The 13,437-nt window shown below is 53.8% G+C and overlaps 7 protein-coding genes across 7 annotated transcripts; 3 read left to right on the forward strand and 4 right to left on the reverse strand.

The window, feature by feature from the left end:
• Positions 1 to 786: 786 nt before the first annotated feature.
• On the forward strand, positions 787 to 1,086 carry CABS01_05632 (uncharacterized protein; the record flags this gene model as incomplete). Its single annotated transcript, XM_060539000.1, has 1 exon — positions 787 to 1,086. The coding sequence occupies one exon, from the start codon at positions 787 to 789 to the stop codon at positions 1,084 to 1,086; it is 300 nt and encodes a 99-aa protein (XP_060405262.1).
• A 1,808-nt stretch (positions 1,087 to 2,894) lies between these two features.
• CABS01_05633 (SPFH domain/Band 7 family protein) lies at positions 2,895 to 4,254 on the forward strand (the record flags this gene model as incomplete). The annotated part of the gene is made up of 3 exons (XM_060539001.1): positions 2,895 to 3,255; positions 3,326 to 3,909; positions 3,961 to 4,254. 3 exons carry the CDS (start codon positions 2,895 to 2,897, stop codon positions 4,252 to 4,254), a joined length of 1,239 nt encoding a protein of 412 aa, XP_060405263.1.
• Positions 4,255 to 6,041: 1,787 nt separating this feature from the next.
• Positions 6,042 to 6,665, reverse strand: CABS01_05634 (uncharacterized protein; the record flags this gene model as incomplete). Its single annotated transcript, XM_060539002.1, has 1 exon — positions 6,042 to 6,665. One exon carries the CDS (start codon positions 6,663 to 6,665, stop codon positions 6,042 to 6,044), a length of 624 nt encoding a protein of 207 aa, XP_060405264.1.
• Positions 6,666 to 7,605: 940 nt separating this feature from the next.
• On the forward strand, positions 7,606 to 8,355 carry CABS01_05635 (uncharacterized protein; the record flags this gene model as incomplete). Its single annotated transcript, XM_060539003.1, has 1 exon — positions 7,606 to 8,355. One exon carries the CDS (start codon positions 7,606 to 7,608, stop codon positions 8,353 to 8,355), a length of 750 nt encoding a protein of 249 aa, XP_060405265.1.
• Positions 8,356 to 9,939: 1,584 nt separating this feature from the next.
• Positions 9,940 to 10,862, reverse strand: CABS01_05636 (uncharacterized protein; the record flags this gene model as incomplete). The annotated part of the gene is made up of 3 exons (XM_060539004.1): positions 9,940 to 10,021; positions 10,283 to 10,435; positions 10,528 to 10,862. 3 exons carry the CDS (start codon positions 10,860 to 10,862, stop codon positions 9,940 to 9,942), a joined length of 570 nt encoding a protein of 189 aa, XP_060405266.1.
• A 1,106-nt stretch (positions 10,863 to 11,968) lies between these two features.
• Positions 11,969 to 12,199, reverse strand: CABS01_05637 (uncharacterized protein; the record flags this gene model as incomplete). Its single annotated transcript, XM_060539005.1, has 1 exon — positions 11,969 to 12,199. The coding sequence occupies one exon, from the start codon at positions 12,197 to 12,199 to the stop codon at positions 11,969 to 11,971; it is 231 nt and encodes a 76-aa protein (XP_060405267.1).
• Positions 12,200 to 13,090: 891 nt separating this feature from the next.
• On the reverse strand, positions 13,091 to 13,390 carry CABS01_05638 (uncharacterized protein; the record flags this gene model as incomplete). Its single annotated transcript, XM_060539006.1, has 1 exon — positions 13,091 to 13,390. The coding sequence occupies one exon, from the start codon at positions 13,388 to 13,390 to the stop codon at positions 13,091 to 13,093; it is 300 nt and encodes a 99-aa protein (XP_060405268.1).
• Between the last annotated feature and the right edge of the window lie 47 nt (positions 13,391 to 13,437).

Raw genomic sequence — 13,437 nt, forward strand, 5'->3', positions numbered from 1 at the left:
TGTAAGGCGTTGCGGTAGGCATGGGATTAGGGTGGCTCAAAAGTGAACCAGGAACCAGACCGTCATCATCCCGTGACGGATACCCTACATGCTGGCTCTTCTAGAAGAATTCGATAGCTTATTTCATACGGGTTATTTTACCTTGTCTAGGGAATGCGGCTCCTCCACATCTGGGGTAGGTATCATGACCCCAACACAGCCATTGCCACATTGACTTATATGGGACCGTGGCAGTGATCTACAAAACCATGGTGGCACAGATGATTAGGCACCGTGTATTTGCAGCTTAGTTCCTATGTACTAGGTAGTCAACCTCGTACAAGATGGGAATGACGATGGAATTGCAAGATCGTGGACGAGGGATGCACGGCGGCGCAGGGGTGGCGGAAAAGGAAGGCTTCTGGAAGGATTCGATGGCGGGGCATTCGTTGGTGGCTGAGCTTATCAGGGAATAGTCAAAAAAGCTCAGCTATTCCCACATTTACACAGCAAACGAGACTACGCAGTAAGACGACAAGGATGATGTAGAACGAAATCAGTCAACCATTTAAGCCTTGTGGAGTCTGCGTTCGCCCTGCGGAAGCATGTGACGAAGGTTATGGGTTCAACGTGGAGACGGTCTCGCCGGGTGCTGGATTCGGTGAGAGTCGGCCAAAGACTGCAGCCGCCAGCGGGTCGCCACCGGAAATTAGTGTTGGTTTGTCGGGATGAAGGCGGAGGATCGGCCGATATTCTGGCCAATCCGGAGGATGATGTCAAGTTGCTCCAATACCCAAGAAGATATTGATGCGCGGAAAGGCAGAAATTGAAAGCTCTTGCTCCAAGTTCGCCGGGCGACAAATATTGGCGGGGCAGTGCCGGGTCACGCGTGCCGGAGAGACGCTAGGGCCACTTTCGGAAAGGGTGGAGACATGCGGCCGGCGTGGATTGGCCGATCCGGAGGCTGAGAGTTGTGAATGGCGTTCTGCCCAGGAGCTGGGCGGCGACGGTAGATTGAGTGGAGACGACACCACTTTACCTTACGGAGGACAATGTAAGAATATGCACGAGCGGTTGGAGGCGCATTCTCAAGAGCGGAGTCAATGAAGTCATTCCCTGGTCTCCAAATTCCTCGGACTTTGAGAGAGGCTCTGCGATGAAGGATCCGTTGGTGGGTGATTACCGGCCGCAGGAGCCGTTAGGTAACGGATAAATAAATACCTTGCCTTAGGTAGGTAAAGTAAGCCACTCGCTATGCCATGCAATTATTAACCGAAAGCAGTCGGCGAACAATCACGATGTCTGACTTGAGGGTATAGTGTTCGTAGTGTAGGATTCTCCAAATCTCGGCGCTGGGGTTCCATGATATCATGCCACTCTGCCATGCCCTCCCTTGGCGGAAGTCGGCACGCGAGAGGACGTTGATTGGCTGTTGTGCATGTTGGGGTGACAGGGCCCCGAATATCATGACACAGAGATGAATGATGTGTGAAACGTTCTCCGTTGGCGTGTGACATTTTGGTCGATAGTTGCAGGCTCAGTGATTCAATTGCCCCTGGCAGACAGACAGCCGCCTGGAGCTTGTCGAGATCAGACGGCGTGTTTGGATGGGATGGTGTGCACTTTTTCTCGGAGAGGTTGGAGAAGTGCAAAGGTGCCAAAACACAACTGCCCGCCCGCCCTGAGCAGTCAGCAATCAACCCCGTGCGCGGCGTGTCTTGGCTGTAGCCAAGGCTGATTGAAGGACGGATTGGGTCCGCCACCGCTCTGCCACCAAGGACGGACCGTTGGGATCGGATCGTGAGGTTTTTTTTGTTGCCTAGGCAGCGAAGAATGGAGAGGGCGGAGCAGCGACATTGCCCTCGTGGTAAAGTTTGGAAGCAGTCGGGCGATCACACTTGGTCGATGCGCGCAGTTGAAGGCGAAAGTCGCGCTGTCTATCCGGGCAAAAGAGAAGAAACAACCATGTCACTCTGATTGGGGTGTAGGGACCTTGAAGGTAAGACGGCAGACCGGCAGCTTCGCGATTGGGCGCGATATGGAAAGTCAAGCCGTCGCAACGGTGTCGATTCTGCTAGCATTGCGGCTTTTTTTTTTTTTTTTTTGAGGCCGTCCATGACCACGAGATCTTTTCAACATATTGGCTGTCCTTGTGTGAGTACCTAGGTAGGTAAGGTAGGCAGGCAAGTGATGATGCGGAATGTGTGCCGAGAAGAAACAGTCAGCAAGATGATTACCTTGGTGCAGGCAGAAAGAACGTCGTGACCGTGAAGGGAAGGAAGCTCAAATTGAACATGGGCCACCGCATGTTGGAGTTTCGCGGGCAGTGCAGGTGCTCTCCACCATCGGGCACGTTTGCCCCGCATGGCTCAGCGTTCCTTCCCTGGTGCTCACATCCCTGCCCCGTTCAACAGCCCACGGACGCAGACGGGGCAACCAACTGGAACATGGGGCAGGTACCTCCAGCTTCGTACTTGCACTTTGCGATATCATTGTCACCTTAGTGAGTCTTGAGGGAGGTGCTGCGAGACCCCTGCTCCACCATTCGGCTCCTGTAGCTTCCTTTTCGCGGTTTGCGACTGCCTCCTCTCCTCTCCCGCCTATCATCGCGCTTGCCGATAGCTCAGTGCCACCACCACCTCAGAAAGAAGGCCCCAAGAAGATGACCCCAAGGAAAGAGCTCTTGGGCACAAACACAGCCCACCCTGTGTCCTCCATGTCCCACGGAATGATTCGACCCTTGCTCTTAGACCCGTCGGGTGTCTATGATCCCTTGGTCTTAGAACTCTTAGTGCAGTCCCCGGTCTTCATTCTCCCCTCGACACATCTCCATTTTGTACCTACCTACCCCAGACGTCGTCTACTTAAGAACCTCGTACCCCCAACCATCACAAATCGTACCTTGGTTAGCACACATGGTTCATCACTCAGAATCTACCTCCGAAGCTTCTGATCATCTAGATACCCGCACTCGACAAGCTTCTTCTTCCAACACATCTGCACGACACCTTCTCCAAGCCAACTCGTCTCGATCGCATTCGCCCACGATGAGCGCCCCGCAACACGAGAGCACTTCCACGGGCAAGGCCCGCGCACCCGATTATGAGGAGCGCAGCGAAACCACGGCCAACGGTGGCGGTCTCGGTCTTGGACAGGGCGGCTTCAAGCCTCACAATGAGATGACGGTCCAGCCTCCCACCAAGGAGGATCTCCAGCGCAGCTACGCCAGAGTTGTCGCCGAAGATGCCAACCCCAAGGGTTGGTACGGAACCATGAGTAAGTCTGATCCTTGCATCCGCCTCACCTCCAAGCCTATCGCAAACTACTGACACAACATCACCACCAGTCAACACCTTCGGTGCCTGCATTGGTACTCTTGGTGCCATCCCCTGCTGCATCGTCTGCCCGAACCCTTACAAGAACGTGAACCAGGGTAATGTCGGTCTCGTCACCAAGTTTGGCAAATTCTACAAGGCCGTCGACCCTGGTCTTGTCAAGGTCAACCCTCTCAGCGAGAAGCTCATCCAGGTCGACGTCAAGATTCAAATGGCAGAGGTTCCCCAGCAGACTTGCATGACCAAGGACAACGTCACCTTGCACCTCACCTCTGTCATCTACTACCACATTGTCGCACCTCACAGAGCCGCCTTCGGTATCTCCAACGTGCGCCAGGCTCTGATGGAGCGAACCCAGACCACTCTCCGCCACGTCGTCGGTGCCCGCATTCTCCAGGATGTTATTGAGCGTCGTGAGGAGATTGCCCAGTCCATTGGCGAGATCATCGAGGATGTCGCTGCCGGATGGGGTGTTCAGGTCGAGAGCATGCTCATCAAGGACATCATCTTCAGCCAAGAGTTGCAGGAGTCGCTGTCCATGGCCGCCCAGAGCAAGCGTATTGGTGAGAGCAAGATCATCGCAGCCAAGGCTGAGGTACGCATCCTAAATCTCACATGATTACATTTCATCACTAACACAATCTAGGTCGAATCTGCCAAGCTCATGCGCCAGGCTGCCGACATTCTGTCGTCTGCCCCTGCCATGCAGATCCGCTACCTCGAAGCCATGCAGGCGATGGCCAAGTCTTCCAACAGCAAGGTCATCTTCCTGCCTGGTCCTGGCCAGACCATGCCCAACATTCAGCAGTCGCTCAGCGGCAACAACCAAGCGGGCGAGTCGAGCGGTGCCAACCACGGCACTGGCGACTTCAACGACTTTGGAGGTCAGGATTCCGGCTTTCAGCAAGCCATTAACTCTCGTGTCATCGAAAACATTTGAGTTCGCACCGAGTGCTGACTTGAGGTCTCGTGTGGGGGAATAGCTTGGTCACACTAAAGCCGACCCCTTTACGGCTGTCACCAATTACGCTTTGATTCTCTTGCTGCGACGTCAATACCCCTTCGTTTCACGATACTCCGACACGATTGATTTTTCAAATACCCCTTTGCGACGAATAATTCCATACAACGAAATAGAAAAAACCAGAAAAAAACATGTACTTGTAGCACGCGGGAGAGATGTGGGGTAAGGATGGACAGAGGCCTGCCGGGAGATGATAGCTCAAATCGGCATGATCATCACGTTGGACGGGCTTTGCAGTATACCCATTTCATTCGCTTGGAATTCGACTCGGAGGACATAATCATAATGGTACTGAAATTGAATACGAATCTCTACCTTGATTTACTTTGCTGCACATTTCGAAATTGTGTCTTTGTTTATACTGTTGCATGCACGGACTTCTGTAACATCAGCTTCATATCGCACATTGGGAATCAGCGCAATTTTCAATGAGTCCATATTGCCATGTGCCATCAAATCTACAGAATTGAGCTCGCAAGAAACTGGAAATTGACGGTCTGAAGCTGCCTTGAGGATATAGCGAGAACCAATGCGTTCAACTCCTGGTTGCCTAGCCAATGATGTGCATCAGCGAATTCAAGAGTCCGTCGACTTATATACTGACAAGGAAGGTCGGTATCAAGAGAGAGTAGCGGAAAAAAATGAATAACCACCCCTCAGTCTGTGGCTGATTCTCGGACCACGGCCGATTTTAAACGTGTAGGCGGGATCAGCTGAAGCGGTGGCATGGAAAAAGCATTGTGGAGGCTTGGTGGACGAAAGGGGCTGAACCTCGAATCTCGAGTCGTTGGGCCAGTTGGTTTAATCGATGACGGAAATGGGAGTGATTTGGAATGAGGTAGGGAGAGCTGGGCAGGAGGATGGGTTGGAGCATTGATCGAATAGAGTGGGATGGCATGAGAATGAGAATGGGAAGGGGTGAGTGATGTGCATGGGGCGAAAACGGAGAGTTGACGGGGTATTCGTGGGCGAACGTGAACCAGGAGCTGCGTGACGAGAGATGAAGAACGAATATGGGTAGGTTAGTAGCCTGCTGTGAATGACAGCAGAACGCATCACGCCAACAAAGAACACCTCTATACCTCCCCACGCAGCATCCTCTACAAGATGCTAGACGCACGCTGAAGCAGTCTCCGAATAAGTCGTCGCCATTTTTTCATACGGGGTTTTTATTTATTTCAGCACTAACGGGGTCTAGGAAGCAGCCTATTATGAATGATCCAAAGTAGTGATTCTGGGAGACAAATCAACTTGAGTAGGAACAGCCTGAAGAGTTTCTCCATGATAAGGCAGAATGATATCATGGCCTGTAACCAAAACAGAATACTGTCGGCTGTTTAGATGGTGTTGTAATAAGTTGTCGAACTACGTTGACATGTCTTGACATCTGGTCACTGATGGTGGCTGGGGTGGCAGCTATTTGGAGCGATGGCTTTAGGAGAGAATGGATGCCTTCATTACCTATCAGAACTTTGTCAGACTCACTTCTTGAGACTTTTACACAAAGATTGATAAGTGCTTGAAGAGTCTGAAGCATGAAATTTATAGTACACTACTATAAAGCTGCGAGCTTACTTGTTTGTTATTGTGATGGGTTCTATATGAAAGAATAGATGCTCAGCCTAGATATTATATCACTATTATACAAACTCAAATTAAAGACACGCCTGAACCGGGCAACGTAATATCCAAGCACACAACACTCACGCCTCCTTCCAGGGCAACGCAATCTCAACAGGCAACATATCCTTCTCCACCATGCCAACCAACTCCTTGGCCTCCAAGCCCTTCAGTGCGCCCATAACCTCCTCATACCCAGTGGCACTCAACCCTTCCTTGCGATCGCAGTAGATATCAACACCCTCCTTGGTAAACACCGTCGGCGCAAACCACGTAACAGCCCACCTCTCCACCTCCCCGCTACCTTCGATCCGCCTCTCTCCCCACCCGAGAACCTCCCAATGACTGCCGACAAAGAACAGCCACCCTTTCCCCCTCCAGTCCCAGACGGAAGTATCCCCGACGGCGCAGGCGGTATCGACGCCCTTTACGGATTTGACGGCCGTGGAGGGGTGAGGCGTCTTGTTGGACTCGTACTCGACGAGGTCGTCTATGCGGGCTGTGCCGTCTGGTTTCGGGGCCATGGAGGCGTAGGAGATGCGGACGTTGCGGGCGTCGCGCCACATTGCGAGGGTGGAGTGGGTTACGGACCAGGTGCGGAGGAGCCATTCGAGGGGCGGGGCTGAGAAGGTTGATGGTGATGGGGAGGAGGCGGTTGTGTATTTTGAGGGGGAGCGGAGGGTGACTGTTGTTGGTGGGGACGCCATGATGCTCTGTATCTATTGCAAAGATGTTGAGGTGGATGTCGTGGAGGTTGGAGTTGTGCTTCGGAGCATGTGTGGAGCTTCGTGGGATTGTCGCTGTTGACAACACTGTCAGGAGGTGGTTTCCCGTAAGATGTCGCGTTTTAGAGCTCGGGTGTTTACGCGCGACTGCAATTCGAAGTGGTGCCGCTATATTCGGTGTCTCTACGGAAGAGGTTGTCGTTGTCAAAATATTGGAATGAAGTTGAAAGACAAGCGCAAACCATGGCCCCAAGCTCCGGGATCCGCGCCAGGGGTACGGAGTACGTCGCGTTTCAAATGATGTCAGCGTCTCAGCGGCCCGACGATTGAGACTCGAGCATTTCCCCCTTCCTCTCCAATTCTGTGCCTTAGAGAGGGAGTAGGTACTGGTATTAACTGTGCACTCATCACACAATGCTTTTGATTCGCAAATGAATTATTGCTCTCTCATTCGCCCATATCTACAGCCGCAAATACCCGAACATGTCGTCCGTCATTCTTTTATCGACGACATGCCATTCAAAGACCCTGAAACTTAAGTCTGGAGCCCCCAAGTTATTTCCCTACCTAACTAAGGTACCTTCTGCCCCGGTCCCACGAGGCTGTAATTAAGCGGGCCAGTGCCGGACAAGGGTCTTAATTCGACATTTTTTTCTCCCTTTTTCTTCCCTCCCTTTCTCTGAGAAAAGTCCACGGCTCTTCCCGCGCCCAAAGCTCCTTTTCTGTTCCTCTTTGACTGACTGCCTTTTTCCCTCCCCACATCGCCCAGAGCTGTTTCTTTCCTGCAGGAAGTTGGCCTACTTTATCCATACCAACATCTCTTTTCCAGCGCCATCGCCCATACTTCTCCCGCAGCGAGCAGCCTTTCGCAACGACGCCCCAACCAACCGACCCCGTGTGACTAACTTCCTCACCGCCTACAATGGACGAAGACGACTCCCTCGCAATCGACCCCGAAATGGCAGCCTTCATGGGCTTCGCCTCCTTCGGGACCCAACCCGCCGCCAAGAAGCGCAAATACAACCACCGCACCGACGCCGTCTCCTCCGCGACCGGCGCGAACCAGACCGCACTCGCCCCTCGCGCTCCACGCCCCGCTCCGTCGTCGACAACGACCGAGGATGCTGCCGCGCCCGCCGCCAACGCCGATGAGATAGACCTCGACGATGATGGCGAAGACGATAGCAACGCCGCCGGCGCTGGTGCTGCCGCCGGAGAAGACGTGGACGCAGAGGAGGGCGGCGCCAATCTCTACTCGGACCCGACCGTCGCCCCGGCCCTTGCCCACGCGCAAGGTCTGATAGACGAACTCGCCAACCGAGGTGCGGCAGTAGATGACGGAGCCTCGGCACCGCAGGCACAGAGCACAACCTACTCTCTCCCAACATCATCGGCCCTACCTCAACGGCCCGACGCGTCGTGGGGTAAGGAAATGGGAACCGCTCCGACGACGATGCCGACGAGGGAACGCCCCGAGCAGTACCAGCACCAGCACCAGCGTGGTGGTCGCGGGGGTTACCAGCAGCAACAGAGGAATGATGGCAAGCCTTGGTGGGAGGGCTACTACGACCCCGCGTCGAATGAGAACCCATGGGAGAAGCTCGAGAAGAAAGCTGGGGTTCTGTCCAAGGGGACTTGGGTGGCGAGGGGTACCCAAGCTCAGAAGGCTTGATCGAACGTCGATGGACTATCAATGTTCAGTGTGGCATGGGTTGGCACCTGAATGTTGTGTGGACCAGTACCCAGTGTGTGGTCAACATATATCGATATGCTTACCTCACCTTCACCTGGATGCCTTCTCAACCATGCGACTTGGCATATCGACAAACGACTCACCGACTACCTCACCGACCACGTCACGTGATGTCCCTATCCGTGTAGGACATAGGCCAGGGGAAAATATCATGGCCCATCCATCACCTGATATATCACTGGATATACGGGGAGACCCCCCCCCCCAGAGACTTGGCCAAGGCCTGGGGGGTCCTTTACGGTGGCATTACGGAGACCCTGGCATCACAACGGTATTGTTACGGTGGACATATCGTGGACCAGCAGCCCGGCAAAGGGCCACCACGACCGAACAAGAAGAGAGTATGATATGACTATGAAACCCGAGACGGAGAAATACCCTGTCGTCGCTACAGAACCGCCGAGAGGGTCAGAGGAACATGACCCACGTCCAGCTCCCCGTCGCTATCCTTCCCGAAAGAGCAATATCCCACCGCCCCGAAGAGGACAAGCGCCTCCAAACAGATTGCCAACAATTTTGTACCGTACCCTCATCTTGGGCCTGGTCTCCTTGTCTCCCGTCCCCTCCCTCCCGGTCTCCACCAAGCCATTCTACCGGCCTAGAGACCCTTCCAACAACTACTGCAGCCCCCGGGCTACTTGGCCCTGGCCCCGTTGCCCTCGAAAGGAGGGGGTGAGGTGTACTTTTAACAACATAGCCGCCCCAAATCATTTTCCCATTCATCCAATCATGTCTCATAATCATCTCGTGCAACCAAAACATCCCCCCTCTCTCTCAAGGCGAAAGGTCAAAAGAAGGTCGGTCGGAACCCCACAGCAGCCCTACGTCTGCCAAATCTGGGGGAAAACTGCCCAGGGCATGTACGTGTGTGTGTGTGGAGGTTTACCGGGCGCTTGGGAATGATATTTCCCCATTCAACCCTCTCCTCACTCGACCCTGCTCCAGCTCGCAGCTCGCATGTCCGCCGCCCTGCCCGTCGCAAAAGCAGCGTGAGATGGGCGGCTAGGCGGGCCCCCCATGCTCGCCCCGCGCCGTGCCGCTGCGCGTCAAGCCGTCCCGGCTGTCAGGTTCGCCTAGGGCCCCTGTCTCCTCTCTTCCCCTCCCATGCTTGCCAGCCCAATATGTACCCAAGAAAAAAATAGTGGTAAGTAGACAAGCGGAGATGGAGGGAGGCGTGCGCTCATCCAAAGAAAATCAAATGCAAAGTAAATCTCCGGGAATCTGGTATCTTCGTTCCTGCAGTTTTGTCGGCAGGGATGTATGTATGTCGTGCGTTTTTGTGTGGTGTGGTGGTAGTGGTAGTAGTAGCAATGGTGGTGGTGACGACGGCAGGCTGAAACTTTTTTCTTTTGGTCGCAGTTGAAAATGGCACGCTGGAAAAAAACAAGGCTGAAAAAGAAGGAGAAGCTCGCCGCTTGCTTTCAACGTCGTCGGTGTCGCGCGGCTGAGAAGCTTTCGCAATTCAATCCGCAGCAAACCACCCGGCATACAAGAGGAAATTCTCTAGTACTCGGGCGACGGATAGCGAGCGCGGGCCTTGCTGTACTCCTTGGTGTGCTTGCGAGAAGTCTTGCTCTTGAGCGATCTGCACAAAAAGAGGTCCGCGTGTTAGCCGCAATGTCTCAGATCTCGCAGATTTTACCCCCCGAAAGATTTCCTTTTCCGACGCCCAATGTTGCAGTCGCGCAGTTCAATCGGACCAGCAATCCGGTTCAGATATTTCCCCACTGGTTCGCGGGGAAAACTCCTGGGATCGCATACTGCAGTACTGCAGAATTTGCCTCTCCTTTGAATTTTCTCCGGAGTCCCGGAAGAGGCAATGGAGAGAGAAAAGGGTGCAACTTACGAGACTTTCTTCTGCGTCCACTCGAGGTCCGCGCGCACGTCCTGAGCGTCGCGGTAACCCTCGTTGAAGCGCTCGCGCGTCTTTGCGAGACGAGCTTGCGCCTTCTTTTGCAGCTCCAGCAGCTCACGGTGCTTTGCGTTGAGCTTTCCGGACCTATTTTTTGCATTCCTCTTCGTTAGCCTCCTTGTTCTGTCTCGCCGCCGCATATGGAATACGCCGCACGCCACACGGAGGAAACAACTTACGTTTGCGCCTGGACCGCAATGTTGCGGTCGAGAGGAATGGGGTCAAAGGTCTGGGCGAAGCGGTCCTGCATGTAGTCGTTGAAATCGACACCGCTGGCCGAGTGGTGGGTGCTCTCGTAGTCGCCGCTGTTGCTTCCGGCGTAGCTGGAGTTGGCCACCGAATAGCCGCCAGAGTAGCCGCTGTTGCTGTATGATGGACCGGTGCCTGAGCTGACGGACTCATCTGTCTCTGGAGGCGATACAGAGTAGGTGCTGCTGTAGCTTGGGTAGTGTTGGCCCTTGTGGGAGGGGACGGGCAGAGGGAGGGTGTAGTGGGAGTTGTAGTGGGAAGACATGATGGGCGCAGGAGGAGGTGGAGGCCGGCAGTTGACGATAGAGGCGTGACGTGTACTTTGTGTACGATGTGAAGCAAACAAGGGATGACTAAGTCCAAGTGTCGACTGGGGATGGCGGCACTCTGTGAGACAGAGTCAAGTGTGCAAGGAAGTTGCTTGTTGGGCAAAGAAGAGAACTTGGAGAAAGCTATATGGAAGCTTCAAGATAGTCCAGGAATCTGATGATGAGAAAGGAAGAAGAAGTGAACAAAATCAAGCCGCTCAATTTGTGCCCTTTTATACTTTTCCGAAACCCTCCTCGGACTCCATATTCTTCGTCTGTTTGGAAGGGGGATAAGACATCAAGCCTCGATTCGTCCGATGACAAGCCGTGGCTTCATCATTAACCGGGTCTCCTTCCGCGGAAGGGGGAACAGACGGAATGGTCCAAGGGCATGATGTGATGGGATGATCAGAGAAAGAGAGAGAGCGGCCAAAAGGGTCGCAGACAACAAACGTCCACCATGGACATGGACATGGACATTGACATTGACAAGGACCATGATGAGCGGCAGCCGGTCGACCTGCCTGGGCCTGGTCTAGCCTGTGCGTTAGCGACAGGGAAGTGGCATAGACTAAACCCTGTCTTCACCCGCAACGCTTGTTGATGTGGATATATGGGCCGTGGAGAAAGAGAGGAGACAAAAGTGAAAAAAGAAGAGAGAGATATCCAACGACGATGAGGCGTTTGGACGTTGAGGGTGTGGGCATTGGAAGGGGTGGCAGCCGGGCGGTGGTGGGAGGGTGATGGACAGAGCCATTGGCCAACCAAGGAGAAGCAGGAAAAGCAGATTGCTACTACGTCTGCATGCCGCGTTTCCTATTTCTCAAGAGGAAAGTAAAAAATGATGGGGAAAAACGCGGCAAGTATCAGAGGCAAAGACGAGGACTGAGAGAGGGAGCAAGGGAGCAAGAGGTGTCTGCATATGCCGAGGGAGGCGACTATCACAAGTGGGATTGGTGGAGATAGTCCACGATGGGGTGGATGGGGGTGGGCAGACCGGAACGGGTAAAGGATCTAATATCTCTGAGAGTCTGTGGAATATCCAGACGAAAGATGCCAAATACTATGGTAGCCAGGGTCGATACTTGCGGAGAAACGAAAGGAGAGAACAGTCCGATAAACTCAAGGGGGCACGGACTTGGCCGACGCAGGTTGGCAAAAGAGCAGGATGGGAGGGCAAAAAAGACGAGACAAGACAAGACACACGGAGAAGAATGTAGGTATGTGGGTTCAAGCAAAGGCAGCAGAGAGAAAAAACGATGCATGTCGTGTAAAACGGCGAACCAAGAGACATGCAGTTCCAGACATTGCCGAACCACCCACCTGATGACAAGGGAGGTACAACCTCGAAAGTATTTCCGCACTACCTTACTCATTTTTACCGACTACAGGCAAGGATGGAATGGCTGCAACCTGCAAGCCAGGGGCATGGGGCTCTGTGGGCAGGGACGGACGTCTTCAGTCCACGTCCATGGCGTGGAGGGTTCCTTCATCAACCTTGGGTTGTGTGGTTTGTGGTTGCTTGGGCTGGCCCCCCCTCTCCCTTCCGTCCACGCCCGTGCGGTGTCAAGAAGGATAGAAGGTGCTTTAGCTCCAAAAGGGGCCGAGGCGTGGGAAAGAAGGTGTGGGTGTAAGAGGTGTGTGTAGAATCTAAAAGTGTACCTACGTAGAAGAGTCCGGAAGGCAAACGGGACGTTGGTTATGGGCAGTCACACACCCCTCCCCCCGGGAATCCAACGACGACGTCTCCTTCTGGCGGACAGGACACACGCCGTGGCCGTAGATGGGAGGTAAAAAAAAAAAAGGGACGTATGACGGAGGGCCATGCGGGTCGTATGTGTTATATCGACCCAGTCAGACGCAAGCCGGACCGGCCTTCCAACCGTCCGGAGAGGGGCTACAGTATGGTTCTGATTCGTGACGGAAGCGGTGTCGAGGGGGAAAAGAGAAGGAGGAAGAGGAGGGCGGTAAAACGAATACACGCCAGAGATGGAGACGAAGGCAACTTGGGGCAAGTTGAACGATGGGCAGACGTCAGGACGATTAGGGAAAGCCGGGTCTATGGGGAAACGAGACAGGGCCCGCCGTTGATCGAAACTCTGATCCAACGAGTGTGCCGGGCTAACGAGGGTGAGGATGGGTTGGGATGAAAGGGGATAGGACAGGTTAGGGTGAATATCAAGAGCTAAGAAGTTTGGATAGGGCAGGGCAGGGCGGCATGTAGAGAGCTGGCCAGCAAAAGACTGGGAGACGAGACCAGAATGGAATGGGAATGTAACGGGGCAAAGACCGGCCGAGGGGCGGGAAGAGGGGACACTTCTCCTCTTCCGTTTGCTGTTCGTTCGCAATTGCGAACGAACCTGGCGTTCCTCGAGGTATCTCTCAACCCGAGGTATATCGTCCTGATGTTGAGACGTCTTAATAACACCACGATGCAATGCTCAGGCACAGCGGTACAATACAACGTATGGACAATGCGATACATGTACCGAGCATGCAGGCCAAGCAACTTCTCGACGACTTTGAATCAAA

This window comes from Colletotrichum abscissum (assembly GCF_030869225.1).
Source record: "Colletotrichum abscissum strain IMI 504890 chromosome Unknown Scaffold_11.1, whole genome shotgun sequence".
Classification (NCBI taxonomy): Eukaryota; Fungi; Ascomycota; class Sordariomycetes; order Glomerellales; family Glomerellaceae; genus Colletotrichum; species Colletotrichum abscissum.